The sequence below is a fragment of the Dendrobates tinctorius genome, unplaced genomic scaffold (assembly GCF_039654945.1).
Source record: "Dendrobates tinctorius isolate UK_male_01 unplaced genomic scaffold, ASM3965494v1 ptg000113l, whole genome shotgun sequence".
NCBI classification, from domain to species: domain Eukaryota; kingdom Metazoa; phylum Chordata; class Amphibia; order Anura; family Dendrobatidae; genus Dendrobates; species Dendrobates tinctorius.
Genome location: NW_027361781.1, coordinates 95,156 through 120,087, shown reverse-complemented (window position 1 = coordinate 120,087; position 24,932 = coordinate 95,156). Strand labels below are relative to the sequence as shown.

The 24,932-nt window shown below is 47.5% G+C and overlaps 1 protein-coding gene and 5 non-coding genes across 6 annotated transcripts; all 6 read left to right on the top strand.

Moving 5' to 3' along the window:
- The first annotated feature begins 397 nt into the window (after positions 1-397).
- On the top strand, positions 398-14,739 carry RPL17 (ribosomal protein L17). Its single transcript, XM_073589748.1, has 7 exons — positions 398-457; positions 2,961-3,013; positions 3,162-3,202; positions 6,329-6,463; positions 8,324-8,422; positions 9,024-9,215; positions 14,654-14,739. Exons 2-7 carry the CDS (start codon positions 2,974-2,976, stop codon positions 14,699-14,701), a joined length of 555 nt encoding a protein of 184 aa, XP_073445849.1. The 5' UTR covers positions 398-457; positions 2,961-2,973; the 3' UTR covers positions 14,702-14,739.
- LOC141101035 (small nucleolar RNA SNORD58) lies at positions 2,810-2,876 on the top strand. Its single transcript, XR_012234864.1, has one exon. It is a non-coding gene; the product is annotated as a small nucleolar RNA SNORD58 (small nucleolar RNA).
- Positions 3,238-3,302, top strand: LOC141101032 (small nucleolar RNA SNORD58). Its single transcript, XR_012234861.1, has one exon. It is a non-coding gene; the product is annotated as a small nucleolar RNA SNORD58 (small nucleolar RNA).
- LOC141101029 (small nucleolar RNA SNORD58) lies at positions 6,554-6,619 on the top strand. Its single transcript, XR_012234858.1, has one exon. It is a non-coding gene; the product is annotated as a small nucleolar RNA SNORD58 (small nucleolar RNA).
- LOC141101033 (small nucleolar RNA SNORD58) lies at positions 8,851-8,917 on the top strand. The gene has a single exon (XR_012234862.1). It is a non-coding gene; the product is annotated as a small nucleolar RNA SNORD58 (small nucleolar RNA).
- LOC141101034 (small nucleolar RNA SNORD58) lies at positions 14,355-14,421 on the top strand. The gene has a single exon (XR_012234863.1). It is a non-coding gene; the product is annotated as a small nucleolar RNA SNORD58 (small nucleolar RNA).
- Positions 14,740-24,932: the final 10,193 nt, after the last annotated feature.

The window sequence follows — 24,932 nt, the reverse complement described above, 5'->3', positions numbered from 1 at the left end:
TGAAACAGGCGTAAAGCAGCGCGCCAGTGTTTCCTTCATTGCACTGCTGGAGTGGGGCTTTAAATGTAAGTCACCATTTCACCTCACTAGAATCTTTCTCCAGTTTTTCAGTAAATTATACGGTATAATGAACGCTGTCATTCCAAACTACAACTCAGCCTGCCCCAAAATAGAAAGCCTGAAACGTTTATGTGGACGGAAAAACAAGAAAAAATGATGGCTCTTGGAAGAAAAAAAAAAAGAGAAATGCAGATAAAGAACTGTCCCCGTGTGAATAAGGAGCTATGCTGCGATAAATAGACGTCCGTGGTACAAAACAACTAGAAATCAGGCTTGGTTGGCGTAATGGTTGGCAAAATGGCCGCCCCTTCTCACGTCCACCGCTCCTCTCGCGAGACTTGGTGGCGCAATACCGCTCCCAGAATCCTTTGCCAGCCCTCTTCCTGCGCGGCCTGAGGTGAGTGAGACATGGCTGCCGTGAGCGGCTCCGGGATCCGGCCTCTATCTCTGCCATCGTGTCCTGAATGTGGCTGCGCGGTGCTGGGGTGCGAGAGGAGCGTGACCCGGTGCGGGGCGCTGCGGTATGAGGGGAGGACGGCGGGATGGAGGCTTCTCCCGGGCAGGGGCCTGTGGAGAGGCCGAGGTTGCGGCCTGTAGGCCGGGTGTAGTGCAGGGCTCTGGCCGGGGAGGACTACTGCTCCCAGCATTGTGTTATGTATAGTGTGTGCAGGGAAGACTGGGGTGATGTAAGGACTGGTATGTGCCCGGCGTGTGGAGGGGGTGACTGCTGTGTGGCCCTTGCCCGGCGTGTGGAGGGGGTGACTGCTGTGTGGCCCCTGCCCGGCGTGTGGAGGGGGTGACTGCTGTGTGGCCCCTGCCCGGCGTGTGGAGGGGGTGACTGCTGTGTGGCCCCTGCCCGGCGTGTGGAGGGGGTGACTGCTGTGTGGCCCCTGCCCGGCGTGTGGAGGGGGTGACTGCTGTGTGGCCCCTGCCCGGCGTGTGGAGGGGGTGACTGCTGTGTGGCCCCTGCCCGGCGTGTGGAGGGGGTGACTGCTGTGTGGCCCCTGCCCGGCGTGTGGAGGGGGTGACTGCTGTGTGGCCCCTGCCCGGCGTGTGGAGGGGGTGACTGCTGTGTGGCCCCTGCCCGGCGTGTGGAGGGGGTGACTGCTGTGTGGCCCCTGCCCGGCGTGTGGAGGGGGTGACTGCTGTGTGGCCCCTGCCCGGCGTGTGGAGGGGGTGACTGCTGTGTGGCCCCTGCCCGGCGTGTGGAGGGGGTGACTGCTGTGTGGCCCCTGCCCGGCGTGTGGAGGGGGTGACTGCTGTGTGGCCCCTGCCCGGCGTGTGGAGGGGGTGACTGCTGTGTGGCCCCTGCCCGGCGTGTGGAGGCTGCTGTGTGGCCCCTGCCCAAGTCCTGTGCAGTGATAGTATCTGCACTGGGCTTAAAACCATTGTGTGCCCCCTGCCCAGGTCCTCCTTGGTGCTGGCACTGCCATGACTGTGGTGTCTGCACCAGACTGACCGCCTGTGTGCCCCCTGCCTGGGTCCTTTATGGTGCTGGCACTGCCATGACTGTGGCCTCTCCACTGGACTGTCCGCTGCTGTGTGCCACCTGCCCAGGTCCTCCTTGGTGCTGGCACTGCCATGACTGTGGCCTCTCCACTGGACTGTCCGCCTGTGTGCCCCCTACCTGGGTCCTGTACGGTGCTGGCACTGCCATGATTGTGGCCTCTCCACTGGACTGTCCTCTGCTGTGTGCTCCCTGCCCGGGTCCTCTTCAGTGCTGGCACTGCTATGATTGTGGCCTGTGCCCCAAACTGACCACATCTGTGTGCCTCCTGGTCCTGTACGGTGCTGGGACTGCCATGATTCTGGCCTCTCCACTGGACTTACCGCTGCTGTGTGCTCCCTGCCGGGGTCCTCTTTGGTGCTGGCACTGCCATGACTGTGGGGACTGCGCCAGACTGACCACCACTGTGTGCCTCCTGCCGTGGCCCTGTACGGTACTGGAACTGCTATGATTGTGGCCTGTGCCCCGGACTGACCATCTTTATGTTCCCCCTGCCTTGGACCTGTACGCTGCTGGTACTGCCATGATTGTGGCCTGTGCACTGTACTCAAAACTTCTCTCTTGATGTTTGGCGCTGGCATCGCTTTGCCCAGGTATCCATTGGCGACATCCTCTGTACATATGGGGTAGATGTGTGCACGTACGGTGGGGGCACCGGAGTGTAACTGATGCTTGCTCCAATCACAGCAGGTTAGAACAGCTGACTGATCGCCTAGATGCCGCAGCTAAGAGGTTGCAGATTGGGGGCTGTTCTCCTTTCTGCTGCCCCCTTGGTCTGTGACGGTGGGGTGCTTATGGCGTTGTGACCATGTGGGGGAACTCTACTGAAAGCCCCCCGTGTCAGCCATGTTAGTACATCTGCTTGGGCTTCAGGGCAGATCAGTAGTATTCTACTACGAACCATAAAGTATTAGTGTATTGTACAAGTGATCGCAGGGTCAAGTCCTCCTTAAAGCTGATTAAAATGCTTAAAAGATGGAAAGGGAACCAACCAAGGGCCCATATAAACCTGCAGCTGGTGCTGTGTATGGGCACCCGGATAAACCTCATGAATAAGGAGTTAATAAATGGGGGTCTGCTGTATTGGAGCTCCCTATTAACCAGCGTTAACTGGATGTACTCGCCCTTGTTCAGTTTTGGCTTTAGCGGTGGACACCCCTGAGCTTCTATGGTTGTACCGTGACACATATCGGGGTGTTTCTGCTGTGATGGGGGGTTGTGGGTACAATTTAGGACTCGCAGCTGCCGTGATGACTTCTTAGGACACCTTTGGAAATATAAATGAAAATAACTCTCAGATCTGAGCGGCTGTGATACGCGCCGAGCTGTCTGCTTATAACGACGCTGCTTTGCAAAATCTAAATGTATGTTATTGATTTTTCTTTTCCTCCAGGTAAAATCTCAAAATGGTCCGCTACTCGCTCGACCCGGAAAACCCCACAAAATGTAAGTGACATTTTATTCAGCTGCATGTAGATCATTGTTCCCTGGGTGTGTTGGAAGTGCCACTACCAACATGCTGGGAGTTGTAGTTTCTCAGCACTTGTTGGAGGTTATTCGAGTAAGCAGTAACTTCTTGCTTATCTTCCTGCAGCATGCAAGGCCCGGGGCTCCAACCTGCGAGTGCACTTCAAGGTACGCACACTGCATCTTCCGTTCATGCTCTTCTGCTGCGATGATGTTTTCTTAGGACACCTTTGGATTAACCATGAAACTAATAAGAATTCTGAGCAGCAAACATCTGTGTTTTACTACTGCCATTGATCAGACATTTACAGGACTTGTATGGGATCTAAACATTTATGGCAGCCATACACATTAGATGGCTATCGGCCGAATGATGATGTGCTCTCTATGATAAAGCCGTCACACATAGCGACTCACCAGCGATCCCGACAACGATATAAACTTGTTATGATCGCTGTTGTGTCGCTACATGATCGCTGGTGAGCTGCCAAACAGGCAGCATCACCAAAGATCAGCACCAGTGACGACGACCAGGTGCGTCGCTGTGTACCTTAGTTACCAGCGTGCTGATGCAGGGTAACCAAGGTAAACAGCGGGTTTCTAAGCACCGCGCGGCACTTAGAAACCCGCTGTTTACCTTGGTTACCAGCTTCCTGCTTCAGCGCGCTGGTAACTATGGTAAACAGGGTTTCTAAGTGCTGTGCGGCGCTTAGAAACCCGTTGTTTACCTTGGTTACCAGCTCCTGCTTACTGGTCGTTGCTCTTCCGCCTGCCACGCAGCGATGTGTGCTGGCCAGCGGGAGACCAACAACCCAAAAAAAAGTCCAGAGCTTTCAAGACCGATCAGCGATACCTGGCAGGAGGGCCGGTCGCTGATAGATGTCACACACAGCGATCTCGCTGTTGCGTCACAAAACTTGTGACTCAGCAGCGATCTCGCTAGCGAGATCGCTTTGTGTGACGGGGCTTATCTCTGAGAGAACAATGCGATTGGCAGTCTGAGATTGGACATGTCTGATCGACATCTCTCCTGATCAGTCGCCCAGCCCACTCGTATACATTAGACCCAGGGGTGGGCAATTTTGCCATGGGGCCGCATTAGAAATTGGGATGGTGTCAGAGGGCCGGACTAATATAATTCAGTTGTACCCAATACTATATATGTATATAGTATACATATGCTATCTTTTCATAAACAATATGTTAAACAATGCAAAGATTTACAATGCAATGAAAATATGGACCCTGGCCTGACGTAAACACCCAGTCCAAAGTAATTGATGCAACCACAGTGTCACTGGTCTGCTTGCAGCAGTATAGATCACCACGCCCACACGTTTTAGCACAGAGTTGGAGGCGTGGTGTGATGTATACTGCTGCAAGCAGACTCCACTAACGGCATCTACGCAGCCCTCTCTCACAAACCACGCTCCCCTCCAGCCTTAACCAGTCAGCGCCGCAGGTCTGGTGTGTGGGCGGTGCGCTGGAGGCAATGTTTCTGCGCCGCTCACAGGAGGTCGGGGTCCGCACCGCTCACCACCGCGTCTGCCGGGACTCCTCTGCTTCCTGCTTTCCTCATGAATGATTCATGAGAAAAGCAGGAACCGGAGAAGTCCCAGACCCCTCCGCGGGCCGGTCACAGGCAGTGGGCGGGCCGGATGTGGCCCGGGGGCCGCCCCTTGCCCAGGTGTGCATTAGACCAGCAATACTGGCAGGCTCAGTCGACAATAGTCTAATATGTACTGGGAGCTTTAGGCTCTGCGTTGTTTAGCGTTATTTTAATGTGGGGAAAAGTCGCTGTTAAACTCCCGATGGTGGCTTATCTTCCATGGAAACAAAAGGTAGCTTGTAAAAATTAATTTAGTCAGGAGCTACCCATACACACAGATTGGTGCCTGGTCTATGTGTTTGTCCAGGATTAGGGATGCACCAGTTTAGCACATCTTCTCCATTGTATCCTTGCAGGGGTCTGTTCACATTTTATGGTTTACTTTTCATTATAGGAAATAAAAAATTACAACATATGCCACTGTGTGCCATTACAACGGCATAAGTCGGAGGCTTCTTTCAAAGCTATACTTTTGAGGAATACTCCTGACATGTACCTCTGCAAAATGTGAACAGACCGTTCCACCTGGACTAGTTTGTTTTGGGCGTTTGTAAATTGTAAGCATATGGTGTGGGCCTACAAGCCACAAAAATGGCTTTCTCCTCTTCCTGATGTATTGCAGAGCCAAATGGACACTGTCTACAGGTCTGTTATCTGGAGTGGACCAGGAATTAATGGCTGCCTTACACATGAGCCCATCAATTCTGATATTTTTGGTTATATAGCAATCACACTCATTGGCTTAAAGGGGATCTGTCACCCCATTTTAGCCCTATCAGCTACCGGCCACGCCATCAGGTGCTTATCTTCAGCATGAAACCAGAAAGATAAGAAAAAAAAAAGTTAGATTATACTCACCCTGGCGTTCGGTGCGGACCAATGGGTGTCGCGGTCCAGTCCTGCGCCTCCCATCTTAATACGATGATTTGCTTCTCCCTCGGCTCCTGCGCAGGCGTACTTTTTCTGCCCTATTGAGGGCAGAGCAGAGTACTGCAGTGCGCAGGCGCCGGACCTCTGACCTTTCCCGGCGCCTGCGCACTGCAGTACTCTGCTCTGTCCTCAATTGGCCAGAGAAAGTACGCCTGCGCAGGAGCCGAGGGAGAAGCAAGGAGGAGGACATCATATGAAGATGGGAGGTGCCGGACCGGACCACGCCCCCGGTGAGTATAATTTAACTTATTTTTCTTTCAGATTTCATCGGGGGCTTATCTACAGCATTACTGAATGCTGTAGATAAGCCCCTGATGGCGGTGGCCGCAGCTTATGGCGCCAAAGCACAGTGGCTCAGTGGATAGCACTGCAGCCTTGCAGCGCTGGAGTCCTGGGTTTGAATCTGACTCATGACAACATCTGCAAGGAGTTGTATGTTCTCCCCGTGTTTGCGTGGGTTTCCTCCGGGTACTCCGGTTTCCTCCCACATTCCAAAAGACATACAGTTAGGGAGTTTAGATTGTGAGCCACATTGGGGACAGTGATGATAATGTGTGCAAACTGTAAAGCGCTGTGGAATGTTAGCGCTATATAGAAATAAAGATTATTATTAAAATGGTGTGACAGATTCCCTTTAAACTCATCTGACTGTTAGTCTTTCTGATGGCCATTGTGGGTAATGTTGCTTTTGTGTAGTTCTGTTTTGATGTCCTTTTAGATTGGATGCTGTGATACATAAATTTTCTCTTTTGCAGAACACTCGTGAGACGGCTCAGGCCATTAAGGGCATGCACATCCGCAAGGCCACCAAATACCTAAAGGATGTAACTGTGAAGAAGCAGTGCGTTCCCTTCCGTCGTTACAATGGAGGCGTTGGCCGTTGCGCACAGGTCGGTATAACCAGGAGTGTAATATGGCTCTCCTGATCCCATAGGACAGGTTTTGCAGTAGGATCACCCTGTGGTGGATTTGTTTAGGAGTTGCAGTGATGACTATCTTAGGACACCTTTGGAATAACCATGAAAATAACTGATGTTCTGAGCAACTCCACATGTTACTTATCTGATGTGAAGTTTCCACAGATGTGAAACCTCTTACTGAGGAAATTTATTGGATGTACTGCAGATTTCGAGGGGTTGTCCACTTTGTGGCAATTTAAAAAAAAAAAAACAACGTAAAGTAGTTGTCTTTTACTCTGACAACCCCTTCTCGATTACTGTATTTTCTCACGTAGAATAAAAACACCACCTATTCACCTCTGATGCTCCTCCAGTGGTGCCGGGACTTACGGTATACCCAGCGTAAGTGAGAACTGCTTTGCGTTCTGGATGTCATTTACCGTACTTCCGAAGTGAGTGAGAATGACGCGTCCACTAATTTGCTGCAGGGCTCACAATGCCATGTGAGATCTGACATGGCTGAAGAGATGCCGACATCAGTGGTTGAGTTTTTTTTTATACTATATGGGGAAATATTGTAAATGAGAAAAAATTAACTACTAGAACTCCTCATTCCCCTCTGTTTGGCTACACTGGGTGCAGGGCTCATGTGGTGCAACAACCCCACGTGAGCCCTGGGAACTTGAATGCCAACACCACTGGAGCGGTGCCGGCACGGGAGGGGAGTATAGGTGGTTTTATTTTAACGGGACCACACATGGGGAATGACAAAGGTTTATACTAGTAGTGGACAACCCCTTTAAGCTCTGAAATTGCTTTTGCAGCAACAGACAATTTCTACTTTGGATTTTCTTCTTGCTTCCTGGATGAGATTTCTTAAAATCCAATCCATAAAGCGGATGCAGCGGACTTCCTGCCTGAAATATCCAGACCAAAAGCCACTCGTATAGACCTACCTTGTGTGTTTTACACTTAGGGGAAAAAAGGGTGACAGATTCCCTTTATTAGCTGCCGGCATAGACATTGGGGGCTTATCTACAGCATTCTGTAATGCTGTAGATAAGCCTCCGATGTAACCTGAAAGAGAAGGAAAAACACGTTATATTATACTCGCGGAGGTGGGCGGTCCGGTCCAATGGGTGTTGCGGTCCGGTCCGGCCCGACGCCTCCCTTCATGCGATGACGTCCTCTTCTCCCATCCTGAAATGGCTCCGGCGCAGGCGCATTGCTCTGCCCTCAACAGAATTCTGCCGTGCGCAGGCGCCAGACCTCTCCCGACGCTTGCGCACTGCAGGACTCTGCTCTGCCCTCAACAGGGCAGAGCAGTGCACCTGCACCAGAGCCATTACAGGACGGAAGAAGAGGACGTCATCGCATGAAGAAGGGAGGCGCCGGACGGGACGGCGACACCCATCGGACCGGACTGCCCACATCCGTGAGTATAATATAACGTGTTTTCTTCTCTTACAGGTTACATCGGAGGCTTATCTACATCATTACAGAATGCTGTAGATAAGCCCCCGATGTCTATGCCGGCAGGTGAAAGGCCAAAAAAAGGGTGACAGATTCCCTTTAACTGACCCCTATGTAGTTTTTGTTTTCTCATCTTGTAATATCCGTTCTAAGGGTTTTACATGAAAACATATAGGGTCTGTGCTCGATGCAGTGGGATTGTGGTGTGTGCATCCTTCTGTGCCTCCTCAGATTATCACTTGGTATCGATGGAGAAACTTGAACCTGAAAAGTTACGAACAGTCACTTGTTAGCACGTCACTGCCGATACCAATTTATTAATTGCAGATTTATTTCCCTTAATTGCAGATTTAATACCTATTTTCTTATGTCTTCCAGGCCAAGCAGTGGGGCTGGACACAGGGACGTTGGCCCAAGAAAAGCGCGGAATTTCTCCTGCACATGCTGAAGAACGCAGAGAGCAATGCAGAACTGAAGGTGAGCTGCGCTTAGAATCTTATCAAAATCTGCAGCATAAGGTTTCGTTCACATTAGTATCGCTGAGGCGCCACCATAGCTTCCAATTTTTACAGGTAGAAAATGCACTAGGATTTTAATTTTGGTGGCAAATATTAACAAAAAATCCATTCGACCCTTTTGCGTCCGTTGGACGCTGTCAGTCAGCCATATGATGTTTCCTGCATGACTTCTTTGCGTCTGAGTATATGCCATCCGCTGACTGTTTTTTATTCTGTAAATTTTCACCTCTTACAATGCACAGAATGAAATCTGCAGGAAATCCTAGACACTATTCAGGCCCATGTAAACGTGCCCCTACTGTATCGGGTCCTTTTTTTTTTTTTTTTTTTTTTTTTAACCTTGTCTAGATTATCATGACCAGATTTTGGACAGTGTGTGAGTACTGGCGGCAGTGATGACCATCTTAGGACACCTTTGGAATTAAACATGAAACAAACCTTTGTTCTGAGCCCCCAGTGTTTACATGTTCAGTTCTGGTCTTACCTTTCCTCATACTGGAGATGCAGGTATATTGCTTGTTGTTGCTTGTTGTGTAATCCCTTTTCCTTCTGGTTTTCAGGGGTTGGATGTCGATTCTCTGGTCATCGAGCACATTCAGGTGAACAAAGCCCCCAAGATGCGCAGGCGAACCTACCGCGCTCACGGCCGCATCAACCCTTACATGAGCTCTCCCTGCCACATCGAGATGATTCTGACTGAAAAGGAGCAGATCGTCCCCAAACCAGAGGAGGAGGTCGCTCAAAAGAAAAAGGTGAGGCTTGGGTAATCCGCCAACTTGCTGCCGCGTCGTTCATTACTGGAATGGGTCACATCTAGAAGACCTATAAGTTTCAAATTTCAGTTTAGAAATATATAGTTTCACTTTATGCCACCGGATTAATTTACATCCAGTTGTAGTTTCAATAACCTGACGACTGCTGACGTGTAGCTTGTCCTGGTGAGAAAATCCTTATGTTGTTGTCTCGCTAATATTAAAATTGGTCAGCTTAATAACCAGATTTTGCACTCAGTCAGCACATCAGCCTCATCAGGTCTAAGATCTATTAATAAATGCATTTTGTATTGTGAAATCTGGTCACCGACACACGCAGGATAGCTGCTGGTGTGTGGGGTTGTGATGTGATCGGCACCATTCACCTGAGCTGCAGAAGTGAGCGGCCCTAGATAACGAATTTCAGCTGCACTGAGCCTGTCGGCCTCCCCATGGGAGTTGTTACTTCACCAGAGTGACATCCCCTCCCTGACAATTTGCACTTAAACAGCGTGTATGTTCCCTGACTTCATCTGTGCACTGCGTATGCCCAGGGAGGCAGCAGTAAAGCAGCATTAAGCCATTACTGCCAGCTCCGCAAATCTCGCTGTTCGCCATGTTCTGCATCTGCCTCCTTGGGCATGTGTAGTGGACAGATATAGTCGGTGAACGTGCACACAGCTTACTGCACTTTGTGAGGGAGGCAGTGGTGACGCATATCATGAGATTCACGCCCAAAGGGATGTGTACAAGTGATTAGTGGGACTATTAAGGACCCTTATACACAACACTTATCAGTAGAACCTGGAAATATCAGCAGGTTCAGCCAATTATTTAATGTGTGGGGATGCTGACATTGGGAGAGATGTCCATCGCACACGTCTGAGTTTAGGTTGCCGATTGCATTGTAGTCCTGAAGATAAGCTGCTGGCCAACATGTCCACTGGTGGCTTTTTCATAGCGAACACGAGCGATCGGCCGAACAAGCGCTCCTGTGTATGGGAGAGTCTGCTTAGATGGTGAACGATCGGCTGAAGCATTTAGTATGGTGGTAGCTTAAGTCTGGGGGCAAAATCAGCCCCACGACTGGTCACCGGCTAATTAGCATATCACAGGCCTGGTTATTTAAAAAAAAAAAAAAAAGTTGATGGTGACAATAAGCCACCCAAAGGGCCTTGTTTGGTAGTATATTAAGTGTTGAATAAAGACACCGGCAGTTTCAGGGCCTGGGGAAGCTGATTGCTGGAACAAGGTTGTAGGTAAGCTTAGAAGGGAGCATCCCTGCATTTCTAAGTAGCAGAGCTTTGAGTGCGGCTCTGGAGGTAGTATAAATGTATATGTACCTGCTAACAGACTTTTTTCAGTCCCACAATGGCTGTAAATGTTCAGTATCACGTTTTTGGATTATTGTTTTTCGTGGCCTATGACCTGGACTGATTCTCCATAAACTAATCTGCACACACAGCCTTTATGCAGAGTTTTCAGAGTTGAAAGTTTCTGCTCAAAAAATTATTTGAAAATCTAAAGGGAAAAAATACTAAATTATGAATGGATAATCAGTCAGCAGATCATCAGTTTAGACCACTGAATTAGCCCGGAATCACAAATCTGAGCACGGCCGGCCTTGGGACCCCTAACTCCTAATTCTACAGCCTCATATATGCCTATAGGGCTATCTCATTTGGGCCAGGTAGCCGGTATACACATCTCGGTCCGTACTTGGCAAAGCGTGGATGTGTAAATCCAACCTCACTGACAGGGCTGTGGAGTCGGTAAGCCAAACCTCCGACTCCTCAATTTCCCTTACTCCGACTCCACGACTCCCACATATATTGTTTATATTTAAGTGAAAAATTTATTGTAGTACAATGTGAACACCAGACATTTTAATCATTTTTATGATACAATAATCAAGATATTTAAACAGAACATAATATCAAAAAACTGTAATAAATTGTAAATATGTAATACACTATGTAATATCGATTACATATATACAGTACAGACCAAAAGTTTGGACACACCTTCTCATTCAAAGAGTTTTCTTTATTTTCATGACTGAAAATTGTAGATTCACTCTGAAGGCATCAAAACTATGAATTAACACATGTGAAATTATATAATTAACAAAAGTGTGAAACGACTGAAAATACTGTGTCTTATATTCTCGGTTCTTCAAAGTAGCCACCTTTTGCTTTGATTACTGCTTTGCACACTCTTTGCGAGCTTCAAGAGGTAGTCACCGGAAATGATCTTCCAACAGTCTTGAAGGAGTTCCCAGAGATGCTTAGCACTTGTTGGCCCTTTTGCCTTCACTCTGCGGTCCAGCTCACCCCAAACCATCTCGATTGGGTTCAGGTCTGGTGACTGTGGAGGCCAGGTCATCTGGTGTAGCACCCCATCACTCTCCTTCTTGGTCAAATAGCCCTTACACAGCCTGGAGGTGTGTTTGGGGTCATTGTCATGTTGAAAAATAAATTATGGTCCAACTGAACGCAAACCGGATGGAATAGCATGCTGCTGCAAGATGCTGTGGTAGCCATGCTGGTTCAGTATGCCTTCAATTTTGAATAAATCCCCAACAGTGTCACCAGCAAAGCACCCCCACACCATCACACCTCCCCTTCCATGCTTCACGGTGGGAACCAGGCATGCAGAGTCCATCCGTTCACCTTTTCTGCATCGCACAAAGACACGGTGGTTGGAACGAAAGATCTCAAATTTGGACTCCTCAGAACAAAGCACAGATTTCCACTGGTCTAATCTCCATTCCTTGTGTTCTTTAACCCAAACAAGTCTCTTCTGCTTGTTGCCTGTCCTTAGCAGTGGTTTCCTTGCAGCTATTTTACCAAGAAGGCCTGCTGCACAAAGTCTCTTTACAGTTGTTGTAGAGATGTCTGCTGCTAGAACTCTGTGTGGCATTGACCTGGTCTCTAATCTGAGCTGCTGTTAACCTGCGATTTCTGAGGCTGGTGACTCGGTGAACTTATACTCCACAGCAGAGGTAACTCTTGGTCTTCCTTTCCTGGGGCGGTCCTCATGTGAGCCAGTTTCTTTGTAGCGCTTGATGGTTTTTGCCACTGCACTTGGGAACACTTTCAAAGTTTTCCCAATTTTTCCGACTGACTGACCTTCATTTCTTAAAGTAATGATGGCCACTCGTTTTTCTTTACTTAGCTGCTTTTTTCTTGCCATAATACAAATTCTAACAGTCTATTCAGTAGGACTATCAGCTGTGTATCCACCAGACTTCTGCACAACACAACTGATGGTCCCAGCCCCATTTGCAAGGCAAGAAATCCCACTTATTAAACCTGACAGGGCACACCTGTGAAGTGAAAACCATTTCCGGTGACTACCTCTTGAAGGTCATCAAGAGAATGCCAAGAGTGTGCAAAGCAGAAATCAAAGCAAAAGGTGGCTACTTTGAAGAACCTAGAACATAAGATTTGGCTTGTATCCTAAGTCATACTACAAGACTCGTTAAAGGGTTGATTGTGACTTGTAGGATCGCTACTACCAATAGGTGGCGCTGTAGAGTAAAAGTCCTCTTTCTTTCTGAAGAGGCAATTTGCATAGAACATAAGACATATTTTCAGTTGGTTCACACATTTTTGTTAATTATATAATTCCACATGTGTTAATTCATAGTTTTGATGCCTTCAGAGTGAATCTACAATTTTCATAGTCATGAAAATAAAGAAAACACCTTGAATGAGAAGGTGTGTCCAAACTTTTGGTCTGTACTGTGTGTGTATATATGTGTGTATATATATGTGTGTATATACCATATTTTCCGCTTTGTAAGACGCACTTTTTTTTCCCCCCAAATGGGAAAATGGGGGTGCGTCTTACAAAGAGGATATACATTACCGGGTGTAGGCCGCAGGGGTGTCCGGCTGTCTGTCGGCGCTGTGGGTGTCTCCGGGTGCCCAGCCGTGTCTCCACGTGCCCAGTGGTGTCTCCGGTTCCAATCCCGGGGCTCTGGCGACATTTTGCGACAGGCCGGCATCTGCCTGTGACCGCAGTGACTGGAGCGCGCTCCGATGGCTAAACTGCAGCAATTTAAATGCTGCTTTTAATCTCTGCCATTGATATTTAAAGTGAATCTGTCACCTCATTTTTGACCTATGAGATGCGGCCACCGCCATCAGGAGTTTATCTACAGCATTCTGTAATGCTGTAGATAAGCCCCCGATAAGAAAAACAAGTTAGATTATACTCACCCAGGGTTCTGGTCCGATGGGTGTTCGGGTCCGGCACCTCCCATCTTCTAGTGATGACGTCCTCCTTACTTCTGCCTCGGCTCCTGCACAGGGGTACTTTATCTGCCCTGTTGAGGGCAGAGTAAAGTACTGCAGTGCACAGGCGCCGGGAAAGGTCAGAGCGGTCTGGCGCCTGCGCACTGCAGTACTTTACTCTTCAGTACGCCTGCGCAGGAGCTGCGGCAGAAGTAAGGAGGAGGATGTCATCGCTAGAAGATGGAGGCACCGGACCGCGACACCCATCGTAACGGACCCCCGGTAAATATAATCTAACTCGTTTTTCTTATCTTTCAGGTTACATCGGGGGCTTATCTACAGCATTACAGAATGCATAGGCGGCCTCAGTAGTAAAAAGTTGGCCACACTTGTCAAACACTATGTTTGACGAGTGTGACCAACCTGTCAATCCGTTCTCCAAGCGATGCTACAGATCGCTTGGAAAACGCTAGCATTTTGCAAGCTAAATACGCTTGCAAAATGCTAGTTTTTCCGCGGGAAAATCGCGGGAATTTAAAATGCGATTTTCCCGTGGAATGGAATTCCGGAATTCTCGAGGTAATTTCCGCGAGAGTTCTGGTATGTGTGCACTTAGCCTAAAGCCAAGTTATGTATGGTAAATTGCTCCTAATTTGTGACCAGTCTGAGATGTATGCTTGCTGTCAGTGAACGGCAACATTCTTATACACATCCAGAGGCCTAATAGGACTCCTGTTTCCGGGATGATCATCAGCACATGTTATGGTTTAGTGAAGTTTTAGACTTCTTCCTGTAACGTAATAGAAAGTCATTGGGTGGGAAGAGATTCTGGCTGTGAAATAACTAATAAGTGGGAAGTTAGTCCTAAATGACCCCTGGCACCTCCTGTGAGTACTGGCAGCAATGATGACCATCTTAGGACACCTTTAGAATCAAACATGAAACAAACCTTTGTTCTGAGCTGCCCTGTATTCACACGATCCGGTAATGGTCCTGCCTGGAGAGGCGGAGGGGGACGATGGACGCTCACTAACTCGAACATACGACCTCAGGGTGGTGCACACATGTCTTGTGGACCCATCCAGAGGGCAGCATCACCAAGCTTATGGGTGGTGGGCACAATGTTTCACATGACTGATGTGGTGGATTAATAGTTAATGAATTTTATTGATTTATTTACCTATTTTTATATTGCAGATCTCTCAAAAGAAGCTGAAGAAGCAGAAGCTCATGGCTCGGGAGTGAAAATAAAATGTACAGAAATAAAATGTCGTCCTTCTCAATCCAGCATCTGTGTTTTGTTGCCACTTTCAATACTTTGCACAAACTTATAGTCAGTGGGCGTCCTAGTTGGGGAGTCAGAGCTGCGTTTCTAGTTTTCCTATACTTGCAGCACAATGTGCTCATTACAGGCTGGTTTTATGCTGATTTCATCCATTGCATTTAGAGAAGAGTGAAATCCTCACAAAGGATCTGCAACCTGTAAGAAACCACTTTGAGAGAGACCTATCGAGACGTTTATTCCACCCACCTTAGTAGTGCCAGGTACAGGGATGGCACGAAAACAGACGGGCTGTCGGGGTTTCATCAGTGTCCATTGCTTTGAGGGCTACTTTTTACAGGTAAAAAATAAAAATCTAATATCCTGCGACTTCTATCTCTGCCGCAGACAGGCTTACTGATTGAACGTAGACATTCTGTGCTGCTTCTGTAAGAAACTTCCATAAGGTCACATTTTCTTCATTTATGGAGGCACCAAAGCTTTTTTTTCCTCTTTAACCCCTTCATGACCCAGCCTATTTTGACCTTAATGACCTGGCCATTTTTGGCAATATTGACCAGTGTCCCTTTATGAGGTAATAACTCAGGAACGCTTCAACGGATCCTAGCGATTCTGAGATTGTTTTTTCGTGACATATTTGGCTTCATCTTAGTGGTAAACTTAGGTCAATAATGTTTTCATTTATTTGTGAAAAAAACGGAAATTTGGCGAAAATTTTGAAAATTTCGCAATTTTCACATTTTTAATTTTTATTCCGTTAAACCAGAGAGTTATGTGACACAAAATAGTTAATAAATAACATTTCCCACATGTCTACTTTACATCAGCACAATTTTGGAAACAAAATTTTTTTTTGTTGGGAAGTTATAAGGGTTAAAAGTTGACCAGCGATTTCTCATTTTTACAACAAAATTTACAAAACCATTTTTTTTAGGGACCACCTCACATTTGAAGTCACTTTGAGGGGTCTATATGGCAGAAAATACCCCAAAGTGACAACATTCTAAATACTGCACCCCTCAATCTACTCAAAACTATATTCAAGAAGATTATTAACCCTTCAGGTGCTTCACAGCAACTAAAGCAATGTGGAAGGAAAAAATGAACATTTTAATTTTTCCAATAAAAAATTTCTTTTAGCATCAATTTTTTCATTTTCACATGGGCAACAGGATAAAATGGATCCTAAGATTTGTTGGGCAATTTCTCCTGAGTACACCGATACCTCATATGTGGTCATAAACCACTGTTTGGGCGCACGGCAGGGCTCAGAAGGGAAGGAGCGTCATTTGACTTTTTGAATGGAAAATATGCTGGAATATTTAGCGGTTGCCATGTCGCGTTTGGAGAGTCCCTGTGCGCCTAAACATTGGAGCTCCCCCACAAGTGACCCCATTTTGGAAACTAGACTCTCCAAGGAACTTATTTAGATGCATAGTGAGCACTTTGAACCGCCAGGTGCTTCACAAATTGATCCATAAAAAAAAAAGGACTTTTTTTTTCACAAAAATTTTCTTTTAGCCTCAGTTTTTTCATTTTCACATGGGCAATGGGATAAAATGGATCCTAAAATTTGTTGGGCAATTTCTCCTGAGTGCATAGATACCTCATATGTGGTCATAAACCACTGTTTGGGCACACGGCAGGGTCCCAAAGGGAAGGAGCACCATTTGACTTTTTGAATGGAAAATTAGCTCCAATCGTTAGTGGACACCATGTCGTGTTTGGAGAGCCCCTGTGTGCCTAAACATTAGAGCTCCCCCACAAGTGACCCCCATTTTGGAAACGACCACCCAAGGAACTTTTCTAGATGTGTGGTGAGGACTTTGAACCCACAAGTGCTTCACAGAAGTTTATGACGCAGAATAGTGAAAATAAAAAAATAATTTTTTTTCCCTCAAAAATGATTTTTTAGCCCGCTATTTTTTATTTTCACAAGGCTAACAGGAGAAATTGGACCACAAAAGTTGTTGTGTAATTTGTCCTGAGTACACCAATACCCCATATGTCAGGGGAAACCACTGTTTGGGCGCATGGGAGAGCTCAGAAGGGAAGGAGCGCAATTTTGGAATGCAGACTGATGGGATGTTCTGCGGGCATCATGTTGCGTTTGCAGAGCCCCTGATGTGCCTAAACAGTAGAAACCCCCCACAAGTGACCCCATTTTGGAAACTAGACCCCCCCAAGGAGCTTATCTAGATGTGTAGTGAGCACTTTGAACCCCCAAGTGCTTCACAGAAGTTTATAAACGCAGAGCCATGAAAATAAAATATCATTTTTTTTCCTCAAAAATGACTTTTTAGCCCGCTATTTTTTATTTTCACAAGGGTAACAGGATAAATTGGACCCCTAAAGTTGCTGTTCAGTTTGTCCTGAGTACGGTGGCACCCCATATGTGGGAGGGAACCACTGTTTGGGCGCACGGCAGGGCTCAGAAGGGAAGGAGCGCCATTTGACTTTTTGAATGGAAAATTAGCTCCAATCGTTAGCGGACACCATGTCGTGTTCGGAGAGGCCCTGTCTGCCTACACTTTGGAGCTCCCCCACATATCACCCCATTTTGGAAACTAGACCCCCTAAGGAAGTTATCTAGATGCATAGTGAGCACTTTGAACCCCCAGGTGCTTTACAGAAGTGTATAACGCAGAGCTGTGAAAATAAAAATATTTTTTTTTCCTCAAAAAATGATTTTTTTAGCCCGCTATTTTTTATTTTCACAATAGTAACAGGAGAAATTGGACCCCAAAAGTTGTTGTCCAGTTTGTCCTGAGTACGCTGGTACCCCATATGTGGGGGGGGAACCACTGTTTGGGCACACATCGGGGCTCGTAAGGGAAGTAGTGACGTTTTGAAATACCGACTTGATGGAATGGTCTGCGGGCGTCATGTTACGTTTGCAGAGCCCCTGATGTGCCTAAACAGTGGAAACCCCCCACAAGTGACCCCATTTTGGAAACTAGACCCCCCAAGGAACTTATCTAGATGTTTGATGAGCACTTTGAACCCCCAAGTGCTTCACCGAAGTTTATAACTCAGAGCCGTGAAAACAAAAAAAATCATTTTTTTTCACAAAAATCATTTTTTTAGCCCCCAATTTTTTATTTTCCCAAGGGTAACAGGAGAAATTAGACTCCCAAAATTGTGCAATTTTTCCTGAGTACGCTGATACCCCATATGTGGGGGTAAACCACTGTTTGGGCACACGTCGGGGCTCGGAATGGAGAGAGTGCTGTTTGACATTTTGAACGCAAAATTGGCTGGAATAAATCGTGGCGCCATGTCGCGCTCGGAGACCCCGTGATGTGCCTAAACAGTGGAAACCCCTCAATTCTAACTCCAACCCTAACCCCAACACACCCCTAACCCTAATCCCACCCTAATAATAACCCTAACCACAGCCCTAACGCCAACACACCCCTAATCCCAACTCTAACCCTAACTACAAGCCTAACCCTAATCCCAACCCACCCCTAACCCTAGTTCCAGCCCTAACCCTAGTTCCAGCCCTAACCCTAGTTCCAGCCCTAACCCTAGTTCCAGCCCTAACCCTAGTTCCAGCCCTAACCCTAGTTCCAGCCCTATCTGTAACCCTAATTCCAACCCTAACCCTAATTCCAACCCTAACCCTAATTCCAACCCTAAATGGAAAAAAAAATATTTTTATTTTCTTATTTGCGCCTGGCTATGGGTGTGATAAAAGGGGGGTGTATTTACTTTTTTTTTCATTTTGATCACTGTGAGAGAGTATCACAGTGATCAAAATGAAAAATGAACGGGCAACCGGCAAATTCATGGGCGCTGCCATCTTGGACAATGGCAGGCGCACTGCGCGTGCGCCCGCCATTTTGCAAGATGGCGGCGCCCATGATCCGGACGCCGGGAGCCACGGCGGGACACCGGGAGCACGATCGGAGGTCCTGGGGGGATCGGAAGGTGGGAGGGAGCGATAGACAGGGGAGGGGGAGCAGATGATGACGGCGGCGAATGATCGCCGCCGTCCATCGGTGGCGGGGGCCGATCAGCCCCGCCAGTCGGTGTGTGGGGGGGTCGGGGGTCGGTGTCCAGCCATGTCCGATGCTATTGCAGCATCGGCCATGGCTGGATTGTAATATTTCACCAAATTTCATTGGTGAAATATTACAAATCGCTCTGGCTGTTTCACTTTTAACAGCCAATCAGAGCGATCGTAGGCACGTGGGGGCTAAGCCACGCCCCCAGGGATTAACTGTAGAGTGTCCTTTGTGTGCGGGTCGGGTGACCTTTCAGTGACCCCGGTCACCCGACCCGCAGGGGGGCTATTTATAGCATGACGCCTACGTAGGCGTCATAGGTCGTTTGGGCACGACTTTTCATGACGCCTACGTAGGCATCATGGGTCGTGAAGGGGTTAAGTGAAAGAAAAAATTCCTGAAACTTGCACAGATCTTGGATGCCTCCTTGATAATATGAAGCAAGTGCTAAAATGTATCTGATGTTCCTTCCTCGCAGATTGTGCATCGTAGTATTTCTAAAGCTTGTGAACCCGTCCTTGGGCTCGGAGTGTCTTTATAAATGTGCTGTGTTCTCCTGCGACTTGTGACCACGAGCATACATGAACACACTTATACACTGGTACAGTACATTGCTTCAGAGTGGAGCAGAATCGCTCGGCTGAACCCCCTCCGCACTTTCAGCTGTAAAGACGTATAGTCACCACAGGCAGAAATTTTCACGTCAGAATGGGTTTTTTTTTTAGCTGAGACAATCATTGCTGAAAGGATAGAATGCCCGGCCAACTTCTATACTGTGTGTGTCATCAGCGCTAACTATGTACATTCCTCATCTAACAAGGAGCTGAGAGCCAATGTCAGCCTAAGGGCCACAGCAGTTCACCCTCCTGCTCTTTTCAGCAATCAAAGCTAAAGTGTGTGACAGTTAAGTTATTCTTGAAAGCTGAAAGTACACAGTTCAGCTGAGCGCTTTAGCTCCTTGTTTCAGCAATCAATGAATCTGTTGACATGATGCTTCCCTCATGAAAAGCTTACAAGAAAATTATAAGAAAAAACAAATTAGGTGCAGTTACTTTGTGAATACAATACTTATCCTGTATTGTACTCCAGAGCTGCAGTCGCTACTCAACTGGTGCAGTCACTGTGTACATACAGTTGTGCACAAAAGTTTACATATCCCGTCAGAATTTTGGATTTCTTGACCTTTTTTCAGAGAATGTAAAAACGCCATAACTTTTTCTCCACTCATGGTTAGTGGTTGTATGAAGTCATTTATTGCCAAACTACTGTGTTTTCTCTTTTGGTGTTATCCTTCATATTCTCTGAAAAAAGGTAAAAAGCAAAAATTTTCGCTGGGGTATGTAAACTTTTGAGCACAACTGTACATTACTGATCCTCCACAGATCCAGAGTTACATCCTGTATTATACTCCAGAGCTGCACTCACTATTCTGCTGGTGCAGTCATTGTGTCAATACACTACTGTTCAAAAGTTTAGGGTCACTTAGAAATTTCCATATTTTACCCTTCGCCAGGACAGCACCCACTGGAGGTATCAGATCTGCCCCATTTGGAACAGGAAACCCTACCCGCCTTTCCTCAGTTTTGGTTTCCTGTTACCAGGGAACCTCCGGATATCCTTCAGGAAGACATACCTGGGCCTTGTGCATGCTACCTGTGCGGTGTCCGCGGGAATGGCAGGGACTGCGGTCCGGAGGCAGCGTCGGGGGATACTCCGTTAGACGGCTCCCCCCTCGTCTGATGGCTAGAAGGTGATGACCGGGTCCGGGAAGGGCCGCCTAGTCTCACCTAGGAGCCGCCGCTGGGAGCGGTAAGTGCGCCAGTGGCGTGAAAAAGGGCAGCGAGGGGAGAAGCGCGGGCCACATACTAAGGCGGCGGCCGGTCGGCGCAGCTGCTCCTAGGCCCCGGAAGTAATGGGTGAACTTCCGGGGCATGACGGCTGAGGAGCGTGACGGCGCATGCGCAGTAATCCCGGGGAGGAGGAGCGACTTCCAGAGGAAAAAAGGAAAAAGATCTATTTAAACAAGCGCCGCAGCATAGCGGCAGGGAGCCATGTCATCTCCAACGGAAGTACACGCTCCAGCAGGTGACTCTGCAGGGGGCAGCTCCTCCAGGGACCGCGCTACCAGGACAGACACTGCCCGCAGGAGCGAGGTGGGAGAGTCAAGACCTAGGACAGGATCTCCGCCATCTGATCCGGTAATAATAGCTTCACTGGGTGAGTGTGAAACATATACTCTGCCTATTAAGCTGACCATCTCCCCCCTCCGCTCGCCTTGTCTCCCCTCTTCCAGGCGAAGAAAAAGGAGAAATCCAAACATAAAGAATGCGCTTTATGTGCTCAGCCTCTCCCTAACTCCTAACCCAAAAAGCTCTAAGCAATGCACCAGAGAGACTAGACAAGGCTTTGCGGTGTCATCAAAGGACATTCGGGCCATAATTAGGGAGGAAATACAGGCTATCACCTGTGCCAGTACTACCTCAGAGGCTAGGAGCAAAAACAAGTGACCCCCAGCTCAATCAGAGGAAGAACGGGATAATCTCTGATTCTTCACTCACATCATCGTCATCATCAGACATTGAGGGACGTTCATGTTTTCCCCTATATAGTGTGGATAACTTGGTCAAATCCGTGAGGAACACTATGGGGTGTGAGGAGACAAGGGGCGTCCAAACCGCACAAGAAATAATGTTGGCGGAAAAGAAAAGGAGAGCGTTTCCAGTAATACCTGCAGTTAAGGCCCTAATAAAGAGAGTGGGAAAAACACAATCAAAGAAGTTTTCTCCCATCGGCCTCAAAGAGGAAGTATCCATTTAGCGATGACGAACTATTAAAATGGACCAAAGTTCCAAAGGTTGATGCCGTTGTAGCCTCTACCTCGAAGCAGTCCACTATTCCGGTAGAGGACGCAGGTTTATTGGTGGACCCGCTAGACCGTAAAGCGGAGTCATCATTGAAAAGGTTTTGGGAGTCTACCACAGGCATTTTTAAGCCAGCAGTAGCTAGCACATGCACCGCCAGGTCTATTCTTGTATGGTTGGATCAATTGGATCAACAAATCGAGCAGAAGGTGTCTAGGCAAAAAAACTACGGGCCGCTATTCCGTTAATTAGAGGGGCGGCAGCCTTCATGGCCGATGCATCGGCAGACACTCTGCGGCTAGCAGCAAGGTCGGCTGGTCTGGTAAACAATGCCAGGTGGGCACTATGGATGAAAAGCTGGAAGAGGGACGCACAATCAAAATAAGATTTGCGCAACCCCGTGCGAAGGTGAGTTTCTCTTTGGGAAAGCCCTAGATGACATACTCGCCAAAGCGAAAGAAAGGAAGAAGGCCTTCCCTGATTCTTCTATCCCTTTCTACAGGAGAACCTTTTAAAAGGCGACCATTTGGAAGAAGGAGACAAGCGGATAGATCAAATAGATGGCCCACAAAGGAAGAAAAGCAAAAGGATAGCATGTTTAGGGGTTCAACATGCCGAAAGGAAAATAAATACTAATAAATCTGTCCTCCCAGTGGGGGGTAGACTAAAATTTTTTGCTTCAAAATGGGAACAAATAACTTCAAGTCCATGGATTCTAAGTATAATTAAAGAGGGAATGAAAATAGAATTCCGTCAAATCCCTTATGATTTCTTTATCATAACCCGCCTTAACTCTATAGTTCAACAAAAGGCCCTCGAAGTAGAGATTCAGAGCCTACTGTCCAAGGGAGTCTTGGTAGAAGTCCCAGAGGGACAAGAGGGTAGAGGGTTTACTCTCCTTTATTTTTAGTTTCCAAACCAGATGGTACGTTTAGGACAATTATAAACTTGAGGAAGCTTAATACATTTATAAAAAATTATAAGTTCAAAATGGAATCAATTAGATCCACTATAAAGCTTCTCTTTCCAAACTGTGTAATGGCAGGGACTGACTTGGAAGAAACTTACTAACATCTTCCTATTCATGATAGATACCAAAGGTACCTAAGGGTCGCGATGGTATTCGAAGGCAAGATCCGTCATTTTCAGTATACGGCCATGCCTTTCAGTCTCTCTACAGCGCCCAGAATCTTCACCAAGGTGATGGCAGAGGTATTGTCCTATCTTCGTCAGAAAGACACCCTAATCGTGCCTTACCTAGATGACTTCCTAATTTTCGGGAACTCGGTCACCCAGTGTACCAGACGTGTCGCTGACGCGGTCTCGTCTTTGCAGGATCTAGGCTGGATCATCAACTTCAAGAACAGACTCGTTCCGCATTCCCTTCAGATGTTCTTAGGGTTCCAGTTAGATTCCACAACCCCGAGATGTCTACTCCCTCGGGTAAAGATTGCGCTCATAAAAGAGAAAGTTGAGGCAGCCATAAGTAGACCACGTATGTCTGAGAGGGGCAATGTCACTATTAGGGTCACTCACTTCTTGTGCCCCGGCAGTCCGGTGGGCCCATTTTCACATCCGCACACTGCAGCATCAGATCCTCCAAGAGGACAGGCGACATAGTGGGCACCTTGAGAGCAAGATAACCTTAACACAGGAGGTCTTGGCTTCTCTGGAGTGGTGGCTAGACAATAACCATCTGTCCACAGGAGTCCCATGGGTTATAGTACCATCTTGTATCCTAACCACCGACGCTAGCCCACACGGCTGGGGAGCCCATATGGGGAATAGCTTTTGTCAAGGAAGGTGGAATAGAGATGAACTGGGCTACTCATCTAATTTGAAAGAACTGACGGCGGTATATTATGCTCTACACCATTTTCTTCCACAGCTCCAACAGAAGCATGTCAGGATCTTATCGGACAACACCACTACAGTGGCCTACATAAACAGACAGGGAGGTACTCGATCAGAGACTCTGATGTCTTCTGCGGCAAGAATCTTAAACTTAGCCAAAAGTTATTTGTTGTCCCGCTCGGCCCTTCATATCAGGGGAGAGAACAACCAAGAGGCAGACTTCTTAAGCCGACACACACTTCGGCAAGGGGAAATGTGCCTCAATCGCCGAGTCTTCAAGGAGATAGTAGCTCTATGGGGGCAACCTCAGGTGGACCTCTTTGCCACAAAAGAGAACAGACAAATAAAAACATTTGCTTCCCTGTCTCCGTCAGATCATCCAGACATACTGGATGCCCTCCAGGCCTCATGGAAATTCGACCTGGCATATGCCTTCCCTCCGATAATTCTGATACCACAGGTCATTCGGAAGATCAGAGAGGACAAGGCGAGAGTAATCTTGATAGCACCATTCTGGCCCAAGAGACCGTGGTTCTCATGGCTACAAATCATGTCGGTGACAGATCCTTGGGTTCTCCCATCGATTCCCAACCTATTCTCCCAAGGCCCTTTTTTCCACCCCCAAGTGGACAGCTTGCACTTGACGGCGTGGAATTTGAAAGGCAGCTACTAATATCAAGAGGGTTTTCTGAAACACTAATTGCTATGCTCCTACAGAGCAGGAAGCAGTCCTCTACCCAAATTTATACAAGGATATGGAAGAAATTCCTGTAGTTTCATACAGCGCCTCATACCACAGACTGTTGTGAGTTCATTTTCCCCTTCATTACTGAGGCCCGAGGAACTCCCTCTTCTGGTAAAGAAAGGTAGTGAGCCTGATTATCAAACACCTGAGGCTGATGATGATGACTGGCTGAGTGGAGTTACTGACTGGATATAAGGCTGCCGACGCCCTTCTGCCCTGCGGGTGATTTCTCTGTGGGATCCTTGGAGACCAGTCTGAATTCCTGCTCCTCTAAAGCTAAGTTTGCTGCTCGGCCTTTTGCTTTGGTGCTTTGACTTTGTTTTGCTTTGTTTTTCTGGATTTCTGCCATTCCCTGCTGGGGTGTGCTGAATTCCTTTAGCTCTGTCTTCTGAAAATACCTGAGTGCTGATTTAGTTTTTGAAGCCTAGCTGCTTCAGGGCCTTTTTCATATCAGCTTGTTGGCTTATGTCTTTGATAGGGTTTTGGCAGATTGCAGACAGCAGCCTTCCTGTTCTTTCCTATCTAGGTAGTTTTGGGCCCCGTCTTTGCTCAGTCTATCTTTCTGTCTGTGTTAGTGTTTTCATCTTGCTTCACCGTCATTATATGTTGGGGGGCTGCCTATTGCTTTGGGGTCTGCTCTGGGGCAGTTTAGATTTCCCCTTTCTTTCTTTAGGCTTATTTAATTCTCCGGCTGTGATCGAGGGGTCTAGGGCATCGTAGAAAC

Coding starts and splice junctions, on each gene's coding strand:
- RPL17 (XM_073589748.1), top strand. CDS start 2,974: ATGGTCCGCTACTCGCTCGACCCGGAAAACCCCACAAAAT. Junction 6,464..8,323: donor GCGTTGGCCGTTGCGCACAG/GTCGGTATAACC, acceptor TATGTCTTCCAG/GCCAAGCAGTGGGGCTGGAC. Junction 9,216..14,653: donor AGGTCGCTCAAAAGAAAAAG/GTGAGGCTTGGG, acceptor TTTATATTGCAG/ATCTCTCAAAAGAAGCTGAA.